This window comes from Sorex fumeus, unplaced genomic scaffold, assembly GCF_029834395.1.
Source record: "Sorex fumeus unplaced genomic scaffold, SorFum_2.1 ptg000183l, whole genome shotgun sequence".
Taxonomy (NCBI): domain Eukaryota; kingdom Metazoa; phylum Chordata; class Mammalia; order Eulipotyphla; family Soricidae; genus Sorex; species Sorex fumeus.
In genome coordinates, this window is record NW_026606240.1 from 5,900,093 (window position 1) to 5,924,704 (window position 24,612).

Sequence of the window (24,612 nt, forward strand, 5' to 3'; positions counted from 1 at the left end):
CACACACACAGACACACACACACACACACAAACAATCATCTCCTTCCCAAAAAATTTCCCATGAAAGAGACAGAGCAATAGTATAGTGGGTAGGGCGTTTGCCTTTAATACGGCTAAATCGGATTCAATCCCCGGGACCCCATATGGTTCCTGAGCACCACCAGGAGTAACTCCTGAGTGCAGAACTAGGAGTAAACTGAGCATCATCGTGAGTGGCCCCAAAACAAACAAAAATATAAAAGTATCATCATCATCATCATCATCATCACCGTTACCATCATCATCAACATCATCATCGACACTCAGCAGTACTCACAGTTTACTCCTGCCTCTGTGCTCAGGGGTCTCTCTTAGCATTGCTCTGGGACTATACGTGATGTTAAGGATCTAACAAATCAGCCACGTGCAAGGCAAGGGCCTTACCCCTGTACTATCACTCCAGCCTCACCTTATTTATATATTTTGGTTTGAGGGGTCACACTCAGCGATGCTCAGGGCTTACTCCGGGCTCTGGACTCAGGGAATCACTACTGATGGAGCTCAAGGAAACTTACGTGGTGCCAGGAATCAAATCCTGGTGGGATGCATGCAAAGCAAGGAGCAATGCCCTCTCTCCTATCTCTCCAGCCTCCTACTTATTTTCAAGAGTCTTCAAAATAAGACATTCTGACTCATGAATTTTCTTTCAACATCTTCATTCCTGCTCCCTTCTAGGCCTAAGGGTGAGCCTGGTCAGATGCTCCCCTCCATGCATATCCTCCTCTATCCTAACAACTCACACCTCTGGCTACAACTTACTGCCTCTCTAAAGCTAACATTTTCTTTTTAATTTAGTTACATAAAATGGAATGTAAAAGTTTTTTTAAAAATTCTAATAGTCCCAAGACCTCCTTTTGGCATTGGCATTAACAGCCTTTGTGCCATATCTAGAATGAAGACATGCTATGTTTGACCTGCCACACTGGTTTTTGCCTGCTTTTGTTTAAAATTATTTGGCAGGGGGGGGGAGTATGTCCAGTGATGTTCAGGAGATACTCCCAAGTCTGTGCTCAGGAGTCAGTTCTGGTTGTGCTCAGAATCAAATCCCAAACTCCAATCTGCAAAGCATATGCTTAAGTCAATTGCGCTATCTTTTCAGGCGTGGTTTTCATATTTCGACTGAACTGACAATTAAAAATCACACAAAAACCTAGATTTATGACACTTTCTTCAAATGCAGAAAAATGTAGCAATATCAAGGACATTTCTGTTGGCAGTCCTGAGTAGGAACCGAGGCAGAACACTTGAATTACACGTTTGTTCTCTAGCTCCTCCAAACATCATATATTGCTTCTCCCCAGACTTAGCTCACTTCTCTCCATTGTACCCATGTGACCCAGTGGGCACCTACACAAGCTCCATTGCAAGGGAGTGAGTTTTCATACATGTGTGTCCTTGAATCTTGAACAATGGGCCCAGCTGGTGCTAGTTTTACTTGAATAAGAAAACAACCTCAGAATATTTTACACCCCTTTTCTGATTACATTCCTGTTACCCTACTTTTCAGTGGTACACCTCAGTGTTTCTGCCTTCTGTGTCCAGAAACTATGATAGGTTAAGTTCCCAATCAATCTGTCATTTTCCAAGTACAAGTTTAAAAATGTGGGCAAACTGACCTCTCTATTTGCCCTCAGCAAAATGGAGAAGACACACGGTCAACAACACAGAATAAGTTGTTCTGAATAGTAAATAAAAGATAACGTATAAAGTTGAAGCATTTAGTTTTGCTACTACCTTTAGACCAAGGGGTGCACACATATTCTGTAAAGGCTCAGGTGATCTATTAGGCTCTACGCATTGCCGTCTCTAATGTACCTGCTTGACTCTATAAGGATTCTGTGAAAAGTCCCAGAGATAATTTGTAGAAAATTTGGTGTGACACATCAAGCTGTACCAATAAAACTTTATTTATAAAACAAGCCAGAGGCCAGATATCCTACAGGCCTTAGTTTGCAGACTTCTGCTTTTAATATTCTACAGCTATACGATGTATATCAGCTCTAAAGAAGATATCAATGCATTTGGATCAGAGTTTCTTAATCTTGGTTGGCCTACTATTCCATCTCAGGAATAAAACAATGACTTAATCACTGTCCCATCCCCTCTGCACACACACTCCCCACCCCCACACTAGAAATCTATATTCTTTGAGTGAGTAAACAGAAAGCACACCCCAAAGGCACTGGAAGCTTCTACTCCTGTGGATTATTATAGTGTCCCCAGAAGGCAGAAATGCTGGTGACCTCAAGAATAGGCACCCCACTGGGCATCACTAATCTATTACTGGACTCACCAAAATTAGGGTCAGTCCAGCAATCATCATAGAGACTGGGCTCAAATGTTATTTCTTTCAAAAATGCTTTCACAGATCTCCTTAGTAAATCAGATCCTTGAGTTCTCCCATAATGATACTAGCGTTTGTTTGTTAGATACTTAAATTAATCCTAAACCCCATGGAAACTCCACAAATGCAGGATCTATACAGTTTCCAAGTTTTCTTTCCAGACCCTGTAGAAAGATAGCAGGCTAGAGAGGGATGAGGGACAGAGGTTGAGAGTCCTACCCCACAAGATGGACAGGAGACACCGAGAACCTGCCATGCAGTTTGTGGTCTTCCAGAAAACTTTCTTTATATAAGTGCACTATTATTATTATTATTATTATTATTGAGATATCTCGTACATTGAACAACCCATTTCGCTGCAAGTGTTTAGAGCGCAGGAAATAAGCACTCAAGAGCTAAACACTAAATGAATAAAAGAAGGACTGAAAGAACAATATCTACAAAGACTGTTAGAGAAAAAGACTATATAATGAAAGTGCCAACGTTAATGCTCTCAATATATTCAAAAGTTACAGAGGGGTATCAAGAATATGTTATCACTGATCATGGAAGAATCAGGTTTAAAATCTGTTTCAGAATCTATCTAATTTCTGTGCAGCCTTGGAAAGGATACTTAACCTCTGGCCTCAGTGACCTGACCTACAAGGCATGAAAATATCACACTAATACCAATGTCAGAAAATTTCTTTGAGAATTAAATTAGCATATATTTTAGTTGATATATCTATATATGCATTTCCTGATGTACTGGTTACTTCATCAATAGAAAATAGAACTTCTTTGAAAATACCCTGGGTGAAACTTTTGCAGATGAATTTGCAGAAAGAAAGCTGTGGCATTTTTGCTCGACTGTGAATTGCAAAGCTACGACTACATAGAGAGAAGAAGGGAAAACACTTCAGAGAGAGGATGTATGAATTGACTCTAAGATGAAAATATTTGGAGATAGTTCCCCACCTCCTATTTGGGGCAAGTCAATCAAGGTGCTTCTTCCTTCCCACTAAAAGAGTAAAACGTGGTGTATGACGACAGAAAACGTCATCTGTTGATCATTATTCACCGTGTTCATTATTATATTCCCCACAATAGTGAAGTAACTTATAGTAAGTACGCACACAGCATTTCTAAATAAATAAAACCATCTATGAGTATTCAGATAGTGGTAACAATGTTAATTCACCTACCTCAAACGGTGTCATTCTGCAAAGCTTTTCGTAAACCAGCGTGGAAATAAAGCGGAGTATCTGTGACCACTGATTCTTTAGTATATGACTTATGTTTAGAATAAAGCCCTTATTTTCTGTTACTGATTTTGTAAAAATTAATGATGCTGTCCCTCAGAGGTACTATCTACTGGTATAAGCCAGCACAGAATGACAAGCCCTGAACACACTCAGAGGAAACATTTTCTATCTTTTCTTAGTGTATAACCTCAAGGAAGCAAAGTAGCTCACCAAAGTACTTCACCAAAGTAGCAGGTCCAGAGATTCTGGTTCAACTTCAGTCACTCATAGCTCAGAGCCTGAGCCCAAGATTGTTCTGGGCTCAAGACTATATTTATTAAATAAAGGGGGCTGCACAAATCCCTTGATCTCTTCAATCTTGTATATCTTCCTAGTCTATTAAAATGTTCATTGAAAATCAACACAAACTTTTAGATCACCATGGCAAGGCTTCTTGGTTATCTTTCACAACAACAGTAAGGTACTCCTGCAAGTTACTTCTAAAGCCAAACATACATCTGCAGGTTCCAGAGTCGGAAGGAACGGCCTGCCTATCGATATGGCCCTGTTCCAACGAGGAGATCTCTGAGACTATTAAAGGCAACCTTTTCTGAGTCCGACTCCTTCACAGCAAGTCAATAGACTTCATTCCGCCATACAAATTTCCAACCAGAATGCTTTTGAAATTGGGCAGTCACTGAAGAGAAATAACTAAAATGACTCTGCCATTGAAGAATGTCTGAGGACAAGATTACAAGTGAAAACATTTTTATACTCTGGTATACTATCTGGCCAATTTGCTTTTTTTCCCCTCGCTAGTACTATGGAGTTTAAACCAGAAGATGGCAAGTGAAGTCCGATTCAGTGAGCCTTGTTCTTTGTAATCACAGTCTCTGGTCTATCTGTAAACTGATTTTTAAGACATTTCTGGAGCTTCTTAAAGTGACCCCAATGGTCAATTACAATTACTTTTAACTTTCCTGTGTCTGTCTCTTCAGCTGTAAAACAAATTTAATGATCTCTACTTTGCTTAGAGACTTAGCGAAGTAAGTCTCTGTTACTTACTTTTCAAAGTAAATGTAAGTCAATAACAATGAGAAGAGAGTCTGGAGACTAGAATAATACTTATTCGCAAAGGGCCAGAGAAGGATAGATGCAGATATAATCAGATACAATTGTTATTGCTAATTTTTAGGGTAAACAATATTCTGTCAAAATGATTTCCACCTCAGACGTCCCAGCGCAAGCGTAGGAAAGACTTAGTGACAAGTAACAACATGGAAACTTGGCCTATTATCTGTGATGCACACAAGGCTTCCCTTATGGGGGCAAAACGAAATCCACATACAGATGTACTTATGTTATCCATACTTTAATATACATGTTCTAAACTTATTCTTCCTTTCAGAAAAATATACACGATTAGCAGGTTTAAATTACTCGCACTTAGTTCTTTGTCTCCAGTTATACTGTGTTCCTTTGTGTTGGTAAAACAACATGTGCTTTAATTAGCAAATATCTGTAAATAATTTACTCGCTTTTCAAATACAACAGAACAATGGAGTCAATTTTCACATACATTTACCCAGCATGCCTCCAAGTCTGAAGTCAGACTCTCCTTTTGTTCAATAACTATACCAAGCTGTCCAAATCTTGCTGCTCTCCTTGGAGGAGGGTGGGCTGGGAGGCCAGAAACCCAGTAGCAACATCCTATTCTGCATGACCCCACAAGGCAAGCACACAGAACACTGCGCCCAAGCGAAAACAAACTCCTATGATCTCTAACCCTGAAGCCTTCTCCAAGGAACCTGGAAGTGTGCCAAGGGCAAAGGGCACTGGAGTAATGGTTATGGGACACCAGCACTCTGCTGCCCCCAGGCCCCCAACAGTCTGAGCCCCCAAACACAGGGCACAATCTCCGAGGCCTATTCATCACCAAATCTCATCTAGGCTCTGCAGGGTTAAAACCAGGCACTGTACATGCAGTGCAAAGAAAGATGTTAAATCAAATGAGAATGACTGCTCCAGGACTGGAGGCACTAGTATTCTGAATAAGATTGAAAAGGCCAGAAAAAGCAATTCAAAAACATTTCAATTATGTATTTCCCAGAAACTACATCTTTGAGCAACTAATGCAAATGTTACCACCACAATAAAACTTCTTCCCACATAAAGGCATATAAAACAGGTTGAAAAGCATATACTTTATATATCATCTGCATATTTTTGACTATTAATAAAAAATTCAAAATCTATGTATGCTTTACTCTCCTAAGCAATACAGTAATTATGATTAAGGGACAGGCAGCACAAAAAGAGCCAATTTATCTTACTCGTGCTCAGGAATACTATTGTGTAACTAAGCAACTAAAGACAAAATATGGTCTAATTAATTCACTCCTATGCTTATTTAAAAGACACAATTAGAACATTTTTATTTTCCAGCCTGCACAGTAGCTCAACATGCTTGAGGGTGTAGAAAGCAAAGCCTATTATTCTCAAAGACAAGAGTTTAATGTTTAGTGCCACTGATCAGGCTTGGGGCTCAACTATGGGAGGAGGGGGTGCTACTTCACAGCCAAAGGACGCTGGAGTCCTGAGTAAGTAAAGGACTTGGGGATATGTTCGAGGGGCCACTAGGTTGACTTGCTGCCCTAGAACTCCACCCGATTTTTCTCAGAGGGTCACAAGGACGGAGATGGGACTGTGAACTTGATGGTCACATGTGCAAGGACACCCACCACTCTATGCCTATTTATACAGCCACAAAGATTCTATAGAAAATTCATATAATTAAACCACCCGTCCTCGTCTGCGTGATAAATGTCAAATATCCATCTTCAACGCTGCTAACAGTGCATCTGATTTTAAAAGCAGAATTAATTTACGCAAGTGTGTGCTAGAGATGGATGCCATTAGCATGATTCTAAAGCACCCTTTCAATAATCATCATCATCTGCATGTTTGAAATGTGTTGTCAGTGCGGAGGCTCACAGTCCAGAATTCAAGCCAGGCTCTTTGGAGGTGAAGGTTCAGGTTCTAATCTCCAGCAAACTAGTAAATATCACTATATACCTGGCTTAAAAAAAGATCTTCCTTGTACAAGGTCACAAGAACAGATTTTTTAAAGAAATACAGGAATCTCTAACTCTATTTCTGAGAGATAAATGAATCCTTAAGTCGACAATCAATAAATTTATTTTAAATTTATCTAAAAGCCAAGTCAGCAGGTAATCACTAGCTACAATAATATTCTGAGTAGACTATGGCAAATATCCAACTGCCCTAGACATTAAAAACAGAAGCCAATGCATTCGATTTGAGCAATTATATTCTCAATATTGGTTAAAACTAGACTTTGATAAATGAGCTTGAGTCATGTATCACTAGAGGTCACTATGAACAATGGTATGCTTTATTAATAATTAATAACTAAGTACACATATGGACTCATGTTCTTCATAAAAACAACATTTCCTTAGTATGTGCCTGACACTCAAAAGAGAGGTTTTAATTGCTTGCAATTTTGACTTCCCATCACACACATAGCCTAGTTAGGATGACCGGTGTGAGGAACATGCTGGCCTGTAGAACTGCTAAGTGACACTCGGGTGAGGGGTGACCCCTCTTCCCCAAGTTCCTGTCTTTATCACAGAAGCCCAAAGCCCTGACTTTCAATACTTGAATGGTTCCAGACTGGAGAACTACTCAAAGACATGAAGATGCTTAGCACAAGCCTGATTATTCACGCCCAAATACTCACTCATTTCTTTGGTGAGTGCTTTTAAAATTGTTTCACACTTTTTTATTTCCTATGGCACAAACTGACAACAGATTTTTAGAAAAGAAAGAAAAGGCGTAAGATGAAGTGCAAAAGCTGGCCACCTATAAGTGATGGCTCACAGGCCCTCTGCCAGAACCGAAGCTGGGCAAGCTTAAAGAAAGCAGGCTGCGGGGGAGAAGGCCTGCTAAGTATGTCATTCGGTCATTCAACAAATACTGAATAGCACAGAATATTGTGGGAGATCCAGAGGGGAATAAGACACATTCCACTGGTCCTGATAGATCTATAGTATGGTGGGGAGGGGTGGGGGTGGGCAAAGAAAAGAAAATAGGTAACTATCACTTAAGGCCTAATCTGTAAACTACATGAGAGGTTAAAACCAACCATTTGTCTCTAAGATCTGAGAGGGCAGGAACTGTTCTGTCTTGCTCACTACCGTATTCATCCCCAAAGCCTAGAACTATCTCTGGCATAAAGTAGGTGGTCATATAAATATGTTGAGTGCACTAGCATTCAGAGATGAAAACATTTCTTTCTGGTTTCCAGAAAGCTCATGAGAGACTACAAATAGCCTTAGTTATTATCTACTTTAAGGAATACAGACACAAGAATCTGATGGCTTTGCTCAGCTGTCGCCCTGGGAACAGACTATGCGTTCTTCCAGGGCTGAAGGCATTCTCCTTTACCTCTGAACCCCAGAGTGCAGCACATGGTAGGTCCTCAATTAAGATCTAAGGAGCTAAATGCGTTTCTTTTCCAAAAGCATGCATCTAGCACGTCTTCCTTTGAACACAGATTGCATTTATTTTCAGTACAATTTGCCAAATGCTATATATTTTTCTCCATTATTTTAATAAGGTGTTGATTTCCTCTCTCTATCAAGACTGACAGGTCACTTTGAGAACAAGGGCCACATCACAAACTGTTTTTAAATCATCTCTGTACTTTGCAGAACAATGAGCATATGGTCAGTACTTAACAAGTAGATTTTTATTGACCAAAGAAAGACAAAACAGGACTGGCTATATTCCTGTTTCGTCTTTCTTTGGTCAATAAGAAATATTTTATATACATTATATATATATGCTATATATATATAATTTTATATATATATTTTATATATGGGCTGGAGCGATAGCACAGCGGGTAGGGCATTTGCCTTGCAAGCAGCCATGTTGGCGGCCAACCCAAGTTCAATTCCTCCGCTCCTCTCGGAGAGCCCAGCAAGCTATAGAGAGTATCTCGCCCACACGGCAGAGCCTGGCAAGCTCCCCGTGACGTATTCGATATGCCAGAAACAGTAACAAGTGTCACAATGGAGACATTACTGGGACCGCTCGAGCAAATCGATGAACAACGGGAGGACAGTGACAGTGACAGTGATTTTATATATTAAAAATCCTTCCAACATTGAGTTTAGTCCTTAAGATTTAATCTAATATATTAGCATATTAGATTCTAAATTAATATATTAGATTCTTAAATCTTAAGAACTAGACTCAATGTTGCAAGGGTTTTTATACATGTACATATTTCCGACATATTGATATTAATTTTTTTAAATATTTCTCAGGTTTGGACCTTGCTCCAAACCTGAGAAAAAAGTACACAATAACATTTCCTATTCCAAATCAATCCCACATACTGAGGGTCCTTTCTGTAAAGGACCAAGTAGTAAATAATTTGTACTATTTGAACCATATGGTCACTGTCACAACTACTCAATCTGCAACTGTAGCTTGAGAGCAGTAGTGATAAAGAACATGTCAACAAATGAGGCTGGGCTACAAAAAAACTTTATTTACAAAAACAGGAAGTGGTCCCGGTTTACTCCTCAAAGACTTAATTTGCTGATGGTTGTCACACAGTTTATAAATTCTCTTCACATAATTCACTGGTTCCATATAATTCTAGTTCTAAAGGAACTACTAGGCAGAGAGGAAGTTAGAGAAACTCAGTTGCTTTGGCTTCAGAAAATTACAACAAAAAAATAAATATTATTACTCTACCTACCATTCTCTGAGATCTTGGAAGAAAAGGTACGATGGTTGATGTCAGACCTTTTCCATTATGATTCCTAATTCTCTCAAGAAAGTAGAAACCACTGAACCCATTTTTAGATGAAAAAACTGAGGCTCTGAAAAGTTCAGAATATTTCCTGGAGGGCAGTGAGATCACTTAAGAAACCTAACAGCTTTCTAAAGCAACAGTTCACAGAGGCAGCGGCCAGACACTCAAAAGGACAAAGCTGATCCAGCATCTTCTAGATCTCTAAACATGTCTGCCTAATTCTAGATGTGATAAGATCAGGCAGGCTTTGAAAAAATTCTGTTGATCCAGTTGGCAATATACTTCAAGAGTAAAACAAAAATCCTTAAGGAGTCTCTCAGTTTGATGACAAGTAGACCCCAGCGAGGGATGAAAGCCAGTCTGATCTGAGGGCGCCTACTCTGGCTTTACACCCTGGCAACGAATCTGATGCCACCCTCATAGAGAAAAGCTTGCTTTAAGACTGATGCTAATGGTCTCAAGTTTTATAAGAAAAAGAAGAAGAAGAAGAAGAAGAATATTAGTGATAACAAGAATAAACATTATTCAGCAATCCACTGGCTCACTTCTTTTGTTTTGGGGGCCACGTGTTGTGAGCACCAGGACTTACCTACAGCATTCGCTGTCCTACCTACCATTCTTGCCCCCAACCTCAGTTGTTACCACCTCACAGGGATTAACTCACTTTATACTTCAAATGAGTCTAGGAAATTAGGCACTACATCTCCATTTCATAGATTAGAAAAATAAAGAGCAGAGTGTTTAAAATAACTTGCCCAAGGTCACACAACTACAGTAAGACTGTTGGAAATATGTAACTCGCCTGAGGTGATAGATCAAAGGTCTGGAGTGGATGCTTTGCAAGTAGAAGACCGGATTCAACTAGTCATCACAAGGTTCTCCAAGCACCAGCACTGGGAATCCCCTCTAAGCACCAACAGCTACCCCCTCCCCCATTAACTAACAAATAAGTACTTTTAAAATAATTTAAAGCAGGGTGATATTGGAGAGTCATAGATTACTTTTAGAATGCCCTGTGCGATGACTTACTGTGTTCATCTTTCCTTGACACCATTAGTTTACTCATTTACAGTCATACTTGTCAGTGACCAGAAAAACTTTCTGTAGATTCCAGCAATGACTAGTCAGGCTGAAATTCAGGCATGCACACCCACCTCTGCTAAGAAGGAATATTGCTAATGGATTAAGCACTTGGCAGAATGAGAATGAACATTATCAGAAGTTACCCAGTAACAGAACCAATTATTCACCTACTTTGCCATTTTCTTCCTCTGAAGCGTGTGGCAATCCTGGGTTATTGCCAAAGACATTCAATTCTTTACATATGCCCCATGCTACTGATTGTCATGTAATTTCAGGCAGTATCATGATTGGGTCCAGGTACTTTACATAGACATAAAAGTTATCATATTTGTTGTCTGTAAGTTAAGAGTATCTATAATCAAGGCAGGAAATCATAATTCCATTTATTTTCAATCCTTTAAACAGTTTATAAAGTGTGCCTGCACATACTGTGACTCCTGATAACAACAATCCAATCAGCCTTATCATCATTCCCATTTTGCTGCTGAAGAAACCAAGACTCAGGGTGCTTATGATTACTCAAGGTCAAACAAATATAAGCTGTAGAGTCAAGACGACGTGACTCTAGAATGTTTTCTTTAGCACCGGTGTGAAGGCAGCACCTGATACAAGCCTGTTATTCATTATCATAATTACTAAAACTAAAACTGAAATGCAATGATTATTAAGAATGGGCTCTTTATTTTAATCACAGGCAAGCATTAGCTAAACTTCAAATTAAAGAACGTTTCTGCTACTTAAATATCTAGTGACCTTTGGCAAAGCTAATCGACTAGTCATAGTTCTAAAATGTACAAGGAACTGCTGCAGTAAGACACACCTCTAGAATGCAGTATGATGCATCTAGCTCTGTTTTCAATGGAAAAATAAACTAACCCTCAAGTCTAAGAAGGCCTAGGAGTGGCCTGATGACTTTTGGCAAGTCACATAACCTTTCCAGGATTCTGTTTCCACCTGTAAAATGGGCACACAAAGTCCTGTTTTATCTACCCTTGGGCAATAAGAAAAACAGTCCTCAGGAAAACCTCTCTGTAAATCATAACAAACCACACAGGGACGCTATTTCTCACCTCACACAAGGATCGGATCATTTTCCTGCTTTTAGAACTGACATCTCTGCATTTCAAGACATCAGGCAAAAACAGACCGGTCCTCTCCCACCAAAACCCATCCCAAGTCCTGCCCGGCCTTTGGAAACGGATGCTGATGTCAGCTCAACCAGGAAATTATTAACCTCCATTTGGTTACTTAAAATACCCTGTACTGGCTGATTAAATGTGCTGAACATTTTCTCCAAGTCTCTCCAGAAGCGCGCTTCACCCAGAAGCCTCTCTCCTTCAGTTACACACAGCAAATAGTAACTGCATCATTCAAAACGATTTAAAATCAATAATAAAAATCATTGCATAGTATATAAACAAGTTAATGGAGTAAGTGAAAACAAAGCAAATTTCTTAATGAGAGGGCCCTGTTGCCCCCTCTGGGTGCCAGCGGTAAGTGCTGGCTTCTGCAGGCGGCTCTCGGAGGAGACCGCTGCTGCTCTGGGCTAATGAATGACTAACTTGGGCCAGGGGGAAATGACATCACCGGGGTGGAAAACCGATCCGCACCGGGAAACTTTCTACCTGCTTTACATTTGTCATAATTATTTTGCACAATGCAGCCCGCATTTGCATAATTTTGAGGCGTGCCATTATCTCAATTGAAAATTGTTTTAATATGGCTGAATAATTCACAATGACATCAGCCAAAGTCCTAATGAAATATACAAGTATAATCATACAGCTAATTACCAGCCGTGTTAGCATTAAAAAACAAATCATGCATAATATTAGACGATGTATATGCAGCTGAGGATTATAAATAGAGTCATCTCCCTACCGAACCCCCTAGAGTTTACTTTTAAATGGCAAGATTAATTTTCTCAGGTATGGCTCATGTAGCAGTGACGAAATGCACGGATCATTATAATGGTGGGTTTTCGATGTCCCATAATACACAATTCGGAAAAAATTCCGCATGTTTGAAGATTTCTCTGTTCCCTACCAGCAATTCTAGCTGAAGCAGCCTCCGCTAATACAGATTTTTATTCTTAAATCATACTTCACTATTAATGACACAGAAATTAAAACTGAAACAAATGGCGGGTCAACCAGGGGTCTTCAAAAATACTCTAGTTCCAATTCGAAAAGGGGAAAAGAAGAAAAAAGTGACCACAAAAATATCCCATAAAACACTGCATAATTTCCTTCTGGGTTTAGTCGGGAGTCTATTAGGCACCGGCTCTTTTCTGGATATTTAATCCTTCCCTTTTCCAGATCACAGGCCATGTTGAAGCAATAAATTCGAAAAGCAAATAATAAGAAATCGGGAGGGGGGAGGGGAGGCGACAGCTGCGCAGGAAAGTTGGTCGGGGGAGGGGGCCTGAGCTAGACCCCGGGCGGGCGGGGGAGAGGCTCAACCTGTTGGTAGGCTGCAGATTTTTCGCAGAGCCTCCCTGCAACACCTTTTGTAAGGCTGCAGGCAGGCGTCGGGGTATCTGGACGCCTAAAGCCCCGGAGCTGGCGGGGGGCGGGGGGGGGGCGGGCGGGCGGGGGGGGCCGGGGGCGGGGCCGGGGGCGGGGCCTGTCTCCGCAGAGGCCGGTCCGAGGACGAACGTCCGGGCCGACTCCGGCGATCGGCCGGCTCCGACCCCCGCGGGGGGACTCGGCCGGGGGAGGGGAGGGACCCGGCGGCGCCGGCAGCGCCCACCCCTTCCCCGGCCGGGAGTTCGGGGAAGCTGGGGGGCGGCTCGGGGCTCGAGACAAGTTCCACGGGGGGAATCATTCATTCCACAAAAGGAAAAGCGCCCCCCACCTACCTCGCGAGCCCGAGGGCCTGGCCCCGGCGAGCTGCCCCCCAAAGTCCCACTGCGACCGGCGCGGGCACAAAGAGCCGTGCCAGGCTGCGGCCGCCCGCGCGCTGGGCACTGCCCCCTCCCCCCCCCCCCCGCAGCTCCCCGCAGGGCAGCGGGGGCCGAGGCCGCCGGCCGGCGAGGGGTCCGCACTGCTGCGGCCGCGCTCGGGGGACAGAGGCGCAGGCCAGGAGCCGCCGGCGCCCGCGGGCCCACCTCGGCGCCCCCCGCCCCGCCCGGAGCCTCCGCAGCCCGGCTCGGCCCTGCCCCGCGGGAGCCGCCCGGGCCGAGGGCGCCGGGCCCGGGGGGGGGGGGCGGGGGGGGACACTCCCCTCCGCCCCTGCCCGTCTCGTCCCGAGCCCCCCGCCCCCAGTCGCGCCCGAGACGGCCACTCTGCGTGGAGCGATCGAGACCTCGAACATCAAACGGCTCGTCGCGGGCGGGGAGGGGGTGCGCAGGGGTGGGGGCGAGGTGGTTGTTGATGCTTAACGTGTTTGTGCCGGTCACGGGGCCGCTTTGAAATCCGCCCGGGCAGATCTGCAAGTTATTTGAATGTATTATTCCAGTACCTGTCATTTATCACTTTATTCAACACGTCTTTGCCAACTCAATAGCTTTTGATCTCACTCTGTCTCCATTTCGTAATTTCCGCCCTCTTAAACATATCAAATACTTACTAAAAAAAAAAAAGTGAACGATATCGAAACCCACCGAAAGAAATCCACCCAGCCCCGAATGAGCCAGACGCGAAGGTAAATGTTCAAAAAAGCCAAAACGATTTTTTTTAAAAAAGCATATGATGTTCAGAAGCAAGAAGGCGAACGATCACACACACGCGCACACACACACGCACGCACACACACACACACACGCACACACACACCCTTGAACAAAACCCTTCTCGAGCAAGTTATTTAATCTTGACTAAAACCGGCAGTTGGATCCTCTTTGTAACGCTGACAGCCAAACTCTGACAATGGCAAAATACTCCAGCCCCAGCTAGTGGCGCTACCCCTTTAAAAAAGGAGTCGATCCTGCTCGCCTGCAGAAGTGAATACAGTATTTTCAAGCCTGCCCAGTAATAAGCATTACTAGGAGGAAAATAATAAAGAAAGGAGAGAGGGAGACAGAAGTTTACCACCTCGCCATGGTCGCTATTTCTGCCCTGGGGAGTGTCTTCTGGGAGGAAATAAAGTTTAGAGCTGGATAAAAGTTGCCGGCTGGTCCTCTCTTCCCACAACAGCTGGAGCTCCGCTATGCAAATCGGATCCTTTGGCGTACATCTTACAAAGAAAAAGTCGCCAAGGGACAAAATTCTTGGTCTGCCTTCAAGGTGGAATTGAAAAGCCTTGTAGAAAATGTAAGGTCCGTGCAAGCCACACGGTGAGCCGACCCACTGCAGGGGGGAAGAAAAAGCACCAAATAAATAATGTAGCCATCGGAGCACAAACATTTATTCCCAAGCACACATCCACACACAGGCATCCACACTCAACACAGAAGGGCTCACAGATATACGCTGGGTGGGAAAATAACAGAGCCCACAAATTCGCTGCCTCCCTTAAAAAAAAAGGAAAGGAAAAACTCCGGCCCCCGCCCCCCGCCCCCCCAAACCCGGCCACCTCGTCCTACCTCTCCATCTAGGGCGGTAAAATTACATTATGTATGTATGATAGTGCGGGGATTTTTTTAAACAATAAAAATGATTTTGGGGGATGCAGAGGGTAAAAGTTTGGTGAAAAGTTTGTGGGGGGTGTGGGTGGGTGCAAGGGTGTGGGTGAGCTGAGGGGCTGGGGGGTGCCGGAGGGTGCCGGGATCGGAGGAACGGAGGAGAGCGAAATACCTGGAGTGAGTTGGGCTCCATCTCGACGTTCTGAATTGATTGAACTCAACATTCTCTCCAAACTTGTTGGCTTGAATGGATTGCATCAGGTCCTGGCAGGGAAAAACATTCTCTGCTTCAGCCGGCGTGAAGTCTCAATATAAAACTGAGCTCTAGCCTCCCCTTCGGCACCAAAATGATTGAAAATATGTCCTAATATTTCTCTAACGACTCAATTTTCAGTTCCTGTCAAAACTGTCTCGGTTGTCTCCCTAATGTGGGTTGATCAAATTCAGAATCGGGAGAAAGGCTCCGTCCGATCTCGGCGGGAAGCGGATGGATCAAGGTAAAAAACGTATAGGAAGGTTTGTAAAAATAAAATCCACCCTAGAAATGTGTGAAGATGAGCTCTCCCTCTTCCCAACCTCCCTTGTCTGAGGATGTCGTCTAATGAGATTTTTGGAAAAGACGAGAGCTCGCGAGCTCCGCTGTGCATCTGACAGGACCTGCTTGTATATGTCTAATATAAAGAACATTTCCTGCAGAGATTCCGGGGCGCTGCTCCTCTTTCTAATGCTCCTTAGCAGATTTGCTGTTATTAGACATGTAGATTTGTTTGATAGTTAAATTACGCTTCCTCACTGCCATGTTTTCGAGAACTAATCTGTTAAATTATCTTTTGATGCCTATTTACATGGAAGGGAAAAGTGGGTTATCGATTATATAAACATATAAATATTAATGCATTTGTTCGCTTCGCAAAAAATAGTCAGCAAAAAAAACCAGAAAGACAAGTGAGCAGTGCACACACATCTCAGGATTTTGCAAACAATATTGAACGGACAGCGACTGCATTTAGGGACTGGAACAATAAACGATGCATGATAAATCAATAAATGCGAGCTGCGAGTCTGCTCGGAATATGAATTCAGGCTCCCAGTTCTGCGTGTGCATTCTTTAATTTTGAAGTATATACACTAGTACGTGTTTACAATGCTGATGGACGCCAAGGGCGCTCTCAAATGATAATGTGTTTATATAACCCGGCGCTACAGGAATAATATAGCGACTCCTACCCCACCCCCACCGCCTCCCCCGCCAAAAAAGGGGAGGGGAGCTTCCTCAATAATAGTTTGGAACCGAAAAAATGTATTCGCAAACTAGTTAAATACTGCCAGAAATTAAGCTGTTGAAAACCGGGGGCATGAACCGTAAGACAATCAGGGCTCTAGATGTGTATATTTATTGTTCTGGAGCCCTGGAGCATTGCGAGGTTTGCGTGCAGGGCTATTATGCAAACACAGAGAAACTTAAGAGCGACAGAACAAGGAACAGGCAGACTGCAAAGCCCTCGCTCGCTCGCTCGACCCAGCTGCCGGTCCACCGCCAGGCTAGATTGCATTTTGCAGTGTTGATGTAAAATGGTGTGCTCGCTTCCCCACGCTCCCCCACCCCCTCCCGCCTTCCGCCCACTCCTGCCAGCACCCCCTCCCCGCACACACACACCCCACTCCGATTTTATGATATTGGCACCAGTCTTTCCAAAGTAGGTCTGGCAGGCTAAAAAAGTAAACATGTACTATATGGGGAATAAGGTCTGTATAGTATGACAGTTGAAACTTGATCTGTGATAAAATTACAGGATGTTGAAATTACTAGTAAGCTATTTTTAACGCTTTCGCAACGTTTCACCTCTAGTCACAGCATCTAGATGAAACAGGATTACTTTAATGAAAATTATATTCACATGGCTGAAGTTAATACACCCGACAGAGCACAAATGCCTCATATTCGGTGATTTGAGGTGGAAAGACCCTCTGTGTGTATTTTTATGCCTTTCATAACGTCTGCGTCTGCTGCAGTAAGAATTAGGGCACTTAACATTATCTAAACCACATTTTTGATTCAGAACATGGGGAAGTAATAAAAGGCAAGATCTATCTCGTTTCTATACACACAGAGATAAACGAAAGAAAATGGCAGATCCTCCAATTACAATAAGTAATAAAAGCTCATGTCAAAGAGCCCGTATTCTGAAAGATGTCGAAACTATCTTAATAATTTAAAGTAATATCACAACTCTGCACCATGAAAGAGGACAATGTAACAATTTCGCAGACTCCCATCTTTTGCATTAGCCAAATTATGACTTGCACATCACTCTTTAATTATCTTCCTTGAAATTTCATCTGATCTTTCTATTTTATAAACATGGGTTACAAAGAGAAATTACAGCTCTCTTGTGCTTTCTCTCTCCCTTTTTAACTTTATGATGCATACTGCAGACATTTGATTAGAAAAACCCATTTTGTTCATTTTTTACATATGAATGAACTTGACTGAAGAGCATTTTACATATTTTTTTTAAAAACCGCACACATTTGAGGTGCCTGAGGCTTCTCTGAGTCTCTGTCCTGTTAAATGTATATATATACATATATATATATACATCCAGTTCAAGAAATCTTATATTAAAAAACTTGACTTGCTGTATTTTGACAAGATCATATTTGAGATCGACTGTGAGTCAGTTTCCTGTATGACCAATGCAGCAGCATTTATGCAGGAAACCTCAACCAAATGCCTAAGGGTATCCCTCTATTGTGTATTAAATCTCTCAAAAAAGACACAGCTCTTTACAGCATCTAAGCAACTTCTGCTATTTGGTGCTATAAGTCTTTTAAGTGTCTATAAGGGACCTCATCTAATTAGAAACCCAGTGTCTATGTCTCTTGAAGGCAGGCGCTGAGCTAGGCTGCATGCTGAGTAATCTCCCTTCTCGTAAACTCCGATAAGGTTTTTGAGATGTTAACAATTGCAGGGATCTAGGTCTGAATATTTTCTGAATAACTGTAGTCTTGTAATCAGATGAATGTTAAATTTTAAAACTGAGATCATAGGGCTTATCTTCCATCTCTTTTCACACAGACCACCACCTCCAAGAACATAATAACATTTAGTATTAAATTTTTATTTTAATGATTAAACATCAGGACCAATCTGGTGACGAGTTTTTAAAAGTACAGACTACAATAGTGTGTGTTTACAAAAATAAAATCAAACATGTACACACACAACAAAGCAATCCTCCCCAAGATAGAAATACCCTTCTGTTTTACCTCTTTAATATGATGTTTGATAGGCACCTGTAAATTATCTGTGTAGCAAATATCCATACAAAGAAAGTTTCAATTAAGATAAGGAGATTGTATTGAAACAGTTCTTTGAAGTAATGTAGCTAATAGCCTGTTTGATTTCTGCTTGTGAGAGAGTAATAACGTGGATTCAAGGCTCCATCAATCACAGAGCAGATGTAAGACTTGAGACACCGGCACCCAGGGGAATAGAGGCACACTCCTGCAGTGCAGGGTCCCTGGGCTAATGTAAAGTAAATACTCATAAACAGATTGAATGTTGTAAAAAGACGATCCATTTAGGGCAGTTATAATCATGAAAGCAACTGCTGTGTGTGTGTGTGTGTGTGTGTGTGTGTGTGTGTGTGCACTGTATGTGTAACGTATGCGTGTTGGTGGTTCTACTGTGGATCCTTTATTAGGATGAAACACAGGAACTTATTTCTACATATCTCTATCAGACACAGATCCAACTCTGTGTTACATATCTTATTTATTTCAAAGGTAAAATATTAAAAAGCATTCTCACCTTTTGGGGGTTGTGTGGGGAAACATGGCTACGATACTCAGCGTCTGGGAAACGTTTCATATAGGATCAGGAGGATTAAGTTAGTAGCAAAAACCAGCAGTGACATAATTAGGCAGTGTGACTATTAATAAATAGGACCATTAAAAAAAAAAGTACGGTTTGAAAAAAAGAAGGCGACCATTAAAAAAAAATTCGAACCTCTGAGCACCTCTGGGCCTCTCTCTTCTCCAAATTGCAAAAGACAATTGAAGCATTTTTTGACCTTGGCTACAATAATCCTTCATGTTTTAGCACTTTAGTCAGCATTTTATCTACTAATTGCTACATACTACCGCATGTGGCTCGAATCTGCCACAGCAGCTTTCTTTTATTGGTGAGAGAATTGCTTGCTAAAGACTGGGAATTCAACCTGGCTCTTTCCTTTCTTCTTCCTCGACCCCCTCCCCCCCACTCCCACCCCCTTTTCCCTTTTCAGCAAGAAGCTGCTCGTTTCTTCCAGAAACTGTCTCATGGATCTGAACAGAGAGGGTGAATGGTCCCTCAATGCCTCTCCGCTGCTTAGACTCGGGCCACTTTCGGGATCCCGGGCACAGGGGCAGAGGGCGAGGGGCTGGGGAGGAGCGAGTGGGATGCGAGCCTGCAGGGAGGACCCTGGCCTGAGCGGGGCTGAGGCCGCCGACGTGGCCCTGCACACAGGCCCCCTGGCCAGGCCGCGCTGCGTGGAGGCTCAGGACCCCGCGCTGCCCACCCGGGCACCTCCCTCGCCGTGCTTTGGGTGCAGGGGCGAGGTGGGAGGGGGCCAGCCTGCAGGCAGCCAGCCGCCTCGTGGACTGGCAAGCCGACGCCGCCTGGGGCCCGCCCCCCGCCCGGGCCTCTCGCGTGCCCGCCTGGCGCCGTCGAGAGCGCGGGGTGGGCGGCGTTACTGCGGCGGCCTCCTGCAGAGCAGGCTCTCCGGGTCCCGGAGCAACAGGTCTCCGGGCTTGGAGGACAGGCCGGGTTGCACGGGTCACCGCTTTCCAGGAGACCTCTAGTGGTCAAGGGTTGAGCTACAGCTCACACCCGGGGCTCAGGTCTGTCACCCGGGCTGCCCTGGGAGTGGGTCGCAAACCCAGGTCCGAGGGATCAAGGCCAGGGGAAGGATTTTGTGCACCTAAAGCCAGAGCCCAGAGGAAACCAGGAGCTCGGACACCGGGATTCCCCCAGGGAAGGGGTCATGTGAGGTCCGCTGGGTACGCTGGAGGCCCCGGGTTCCTCAGGCTTCTACACTGGAAGACTTGCTCTCTTATCTTGATTTCCCTCTCGGGTCTGAGATTAATCAAATCTTCTCAGAGAAGTTGGATTAAGTTTACTCAAGCCATTTCCAGCTACAATAGCACTGCCGTGTCTGTTTGCTTTTAATAATTTGTTTGTAAATGAAAGGCAAGCCCCACTCCCTCGCCCTGACCATAAATACACCTAAATACCCCTTAAACTTAGCAAATGATTGCCTTCAAGTGCCCTTGACATTTATGGGTTATTTAGTTTAGAAATAACTGAGCCTTTTTTCATCATCATCTTCTTCTTCTTCTCTTTTTTTTTTTTTAACGCATGTACTGCAATGGTGCACTTTTGGCTAAACTGTGACCTTGTCTCTCAGTCCAGAAAGCCATACCCAGGTGGTGAGGTCCTGGGCTTCAGACTCATTTGTGACCCACATATTAATAGGGAATTCAACCAAACTACTGCCAGCATGGTATTAAATGCATTGCTAGGAACAGATATATATATCCCAGAAAATCCCGCACGGCAGAGCCTGGCAAGCTCCCCGTGACATATTGGATATGCCAAACACAGTAACAACAAAGTCTCCAATGGAGAAATTACTGGGCCCGCTCGAGCAAATCGATGATCAACGGGAGGGCCTTTACCTTTACCTTTACCTTTTGCCTGAAAATAGAGGTCTTAGATATCTTAAGTTATTAAAATAAATCTTGCCATACCTGATTAAAAAGCCGTAATAAGACAAGAAGTGTAAAAACATGGAGTCTTGTTTCCTCTGTGTTTCTCACACAGTGTCTCCTAAACTTTGCTCTGTGCAGTTTCAAGTGCATGTTAATGATGTCTTCTATTTGTTGATTTATATCTTAAAATTACTTGACAAGCATTAAGTAATTTGTTACTCAAAAGCAGAGAGAATATGGTAGGTAAATCACCAGACTGAAAGTTAGGGGACCATTCCTCACTGATTTTTCTCTGTCCCTCATCTATGACTATAATTATCTGTAACACCCAAACCTTAATTCTGGTTTTATTGGAATTTCTCATATAATTACGGTAGAATTAGTCAGACTGGTCATCAGTGCCGTGGCAGCCGGCTGTGCTAGGTAGTCAGACTGAACCCCAGGAAGTGCCAGTAAGCCAATTGGCTACCTTCACTACATTTTGCCATGCCAAAGACTGATATCTTTATGTCATGTTATTGCAGTTGAAATGTGTAAATGCAATTCTCTTATGGAGTAAAGAGATCTGAGTACTTCAGAAGAAAAGGCATACCAATAATAGTAATAATATTATATCTGTACTCATCTTCAGTAAGCTTTGGACAACATGAAACCAGAAAGATTTGCCCTCAAAAACGTGAAGAGGTCAGATGAGTTTCACAATGCCATTCTCTGGGTCTGCTAGAACCAGCTCTTACAGATTTGCCAGAGCTGAGTGTGAACAGTTTCAGGAATTTTTGCAATCTGGCTACTAAATACATCTATTATTGAACCTAAAATTATTTAAACTCACTATCAAGTCAATGATATTGAGAACAAAGTTAATACATACTCAATAGCACAGTGGTAGGGCGTTTGCCTTGCACGCAGCTGGCCCCGCCAAGCCAGGTTCGATTCCTCTGCCCCTCTCAGAGAGCCCGGCAAACTACGGAGACTATCTCACCCGCACGGCAAAGCCTGGCAAGCTCCTCGTGACGTATTCAATATGCCAAAAACAGTAACAACAAGTGTCACGATGGACGCGTTACTGGGCCCGCTCGAGCAAATCGATGAATAACAGGAGGACCGTGACATACTCATCACTTATGTTTTACTATTTTCCATGTTTGAGGTTATTTTTTATCTTTTGTATTTTTGTGTCTGTATTACCATTAATGTAGCAATACTGCACATCTCTTACAAACCAATTGTCCAATGACAAGATTTTAGTAGCTTGAAATTGATGATGCGGGAGTAATTAGACCATGAAACTCTGTAAACATTACAAAACATGGCTTGGTTTGCTATTTGTTTTTAGACTTGAGAAAATGATGGAGAAAACAACCAAAAAATGCGACCTTTAATTTCCAGTGTCATCTTGATTGGGACATAAAATGCCTAGATAGTGGGTCAGACATTATTCTAGATGTTTCTGTGAGGATCTCTTTGGGGAATTACCATTTGAATTGATAGAGTGAAGCTGATTCAGCCCTCTCTCTCTAAAATGAGGAACACTCTTACCTTTCTCTTTTTCTGCCCTCATGTTACTCTAAATTTCCTTAAGTGAAACTATTTCGCTTTATTAAAAATAAATAAATAAATAAAATGGATAAAATATGGGCCTCCTCCAATAAGTCGAAATTCAAAAAGAAAACAAAAAGACAAACAAACAAACAAACCCTACTTGCCTACTTTAGCTGGGACATGGATCCTTTACACCCTTTGGACTCAAAGCTGAAATACTGACATTTTATGGGTGTGCCGTCTGCCAACTTTGGACTATAACACACATTATTGGTTCTCAAGTCTTTCACCTAGAAATAGAGCTATATATCAAACCTCCTGGGTCTCTACCTTGGCATTGGTAAATCATTGGACTTCCAGGCCTCTATAAGTCATATGTACCTTTGTATATATCATATATTCATGATATACACAAGGACAGATAGTATACACTACTCAGTTATGACTCAATTATACACATATTTGCAGGCATAAACTTTATGCACACATTATATATCACTATAGATACAACATAAATATTCTTTATATGTATGTAGATCTTTTTAAATCTCAGTTCTATTTCTTTGAAGAACCTTGATACACAGATAAATACACTATAGCCTATTAAACTATTATTAACAAAAATTCAGAAAAAGTTGAAAGCTATTATCTAATTTAGTAAAGAAGTTGCCCATGTCATTGATAGAAAAACATGTGGGATATATTTTTTAACTGTTATCTTAATCCTTAACATAAAAATATTAGCCAGTACTCAAGTCGGAACTATACTCATTTGTTAATTATAGTAATAGATGAACACTAGAACAAGAATTCAGAATGCAACTAATTAAAGTCTTCTATGAGAACAAATTATAGAATTCACACTGAAGATTTCATATATTTTATTAATATTGTATATTTTAGCTCTACTTTCTATGTTTTAGCAAAATGTATACCAAATATGTACAACCACACTTTGTGTATATGTAAAAATATAGTATGTATATGTGTATGCATATAGTATAAATATAGATAAGCCAAAGCAGTTGTTGGGGCAAATAAGGTGGGGAGGGAGCCCACCTAGCAGTGTTCACATTATTACTGTACTCAGGAGTGACCCTGCACTACTTTGGGGACCATATGTGGTGCCATGGATCTAAACAAGTCAGCCACATACAAAGCAAACACTACACTTCCTGGACTCTCTAACTCCTAAAGGTGGCTTTGACAGCTTGCTTAATAAAGCATGCGGCTGTAGTCCCACCACTAGTTCAAATCCCAACACTGCATATGGTACGTTAAGCACCACCAGGCGTGGTCCCTGAGCATAGGGCCACACCTGCCCCTGAGCACCACCAGGAATAGCCCAAACCCAGTAAAAAGAAACAAATAATAAAAGTCATTACATAAAAATTATACAAAATTCTAGCTTCATTGTCCACAAATAAATTTTATTGGAATTTTGTTACTCTCATTCATTATCTCTGACTTGTGTCAAGTGTTCGCCATAATTCCTTTCAGCACTGAAACAGGAGAATTGAATAGTTAAGACAGACTGGGAGCAAATAGAGATGCATCTTTTTGCCTTTTGTAGTAGAAGTTTGTAAAAGTTGCCTATTCTAGAATATGCAAGTAAATGTCTCCCCTTTTGTTTGTACACCCTGAGGTGCTCAGAGTTGACCCCTGACTCAGCTCAGGGACCCTTTCTGGCAGGGCATTGGGGCCAGAACCACGTGAGGCATTGGGGATTAAACCCAGGTCATTTGCATGCAAAACAAGTAACTACTCACTATACTATCTCTCTGACCTCCCCCATCCTCTAGCCATGAGCTTTTAAAGGCCATTTCCTTTGTTGCTATTGGTCCTAGAAATATTTTCATGGTAAGCCAAAATAAATGGGACACCAAGAATTATGATATAGTAAAAAATATTGTCCAAGTTTAGGAGAGAGTGAATGCCATCACAAGGTAAGACTGGAGCATGAGAGTCCCCACTCCATGGTTTTGGTTCTGACCAATGGATGACAGGATGTTTTCCTTACTTCTTGTTCTGGAGCATTGTAGAATTTTGTTGTGCACTGTTAAATATTTATTGAGTTTTCTAATCCAATGAGGTTCAGTTACTATGTGTCTATGTGTATGATGGGACCCTTCAGGATTAAAGGTGCTACATAAAGAGAGGATTATTTTATGACTTGTTATTGCAGTTTGAAATATGTAAATGTTGTATT

General features: G+C 42.3%; 1 protein-coding gene across 2 annotated transcripts in view; it reads right to left on the minus strand.

Annotated features, from left to right (window-relative positions):
• ARID5B (AT-rich interaction domain 5B) overlaps positions 1-15,607 on the minus strand; it is a 203,830-nt gene extending 188,223 nt beyond the window's left edge. Inside the window, exons 1-2 of one of the 2 annotated variants that reach the window (XM_056107921.1) lie at positions 15,280-15,607; positions 14,578-14,832 (exon numbers count right to left, since the gene is read on the minus strand). In XM_056107921.1, coding sequence (XP_055963896.1) covers positions 14,578-14,832; positions 15,280-15,300 — 276 coding nt within the window. In that variant the 5' untranslated portion in view covers positions 15,301-15,607. The remainder of the gene's footprint in view (positions 1-14,577; positions 14,833-15,279) is intronic. The other variant, XM_056107920.1, reaches the window with a different exon arrangement.
• Positions 15,608-24,612: the final 9,005 nt, after the last annotated feature.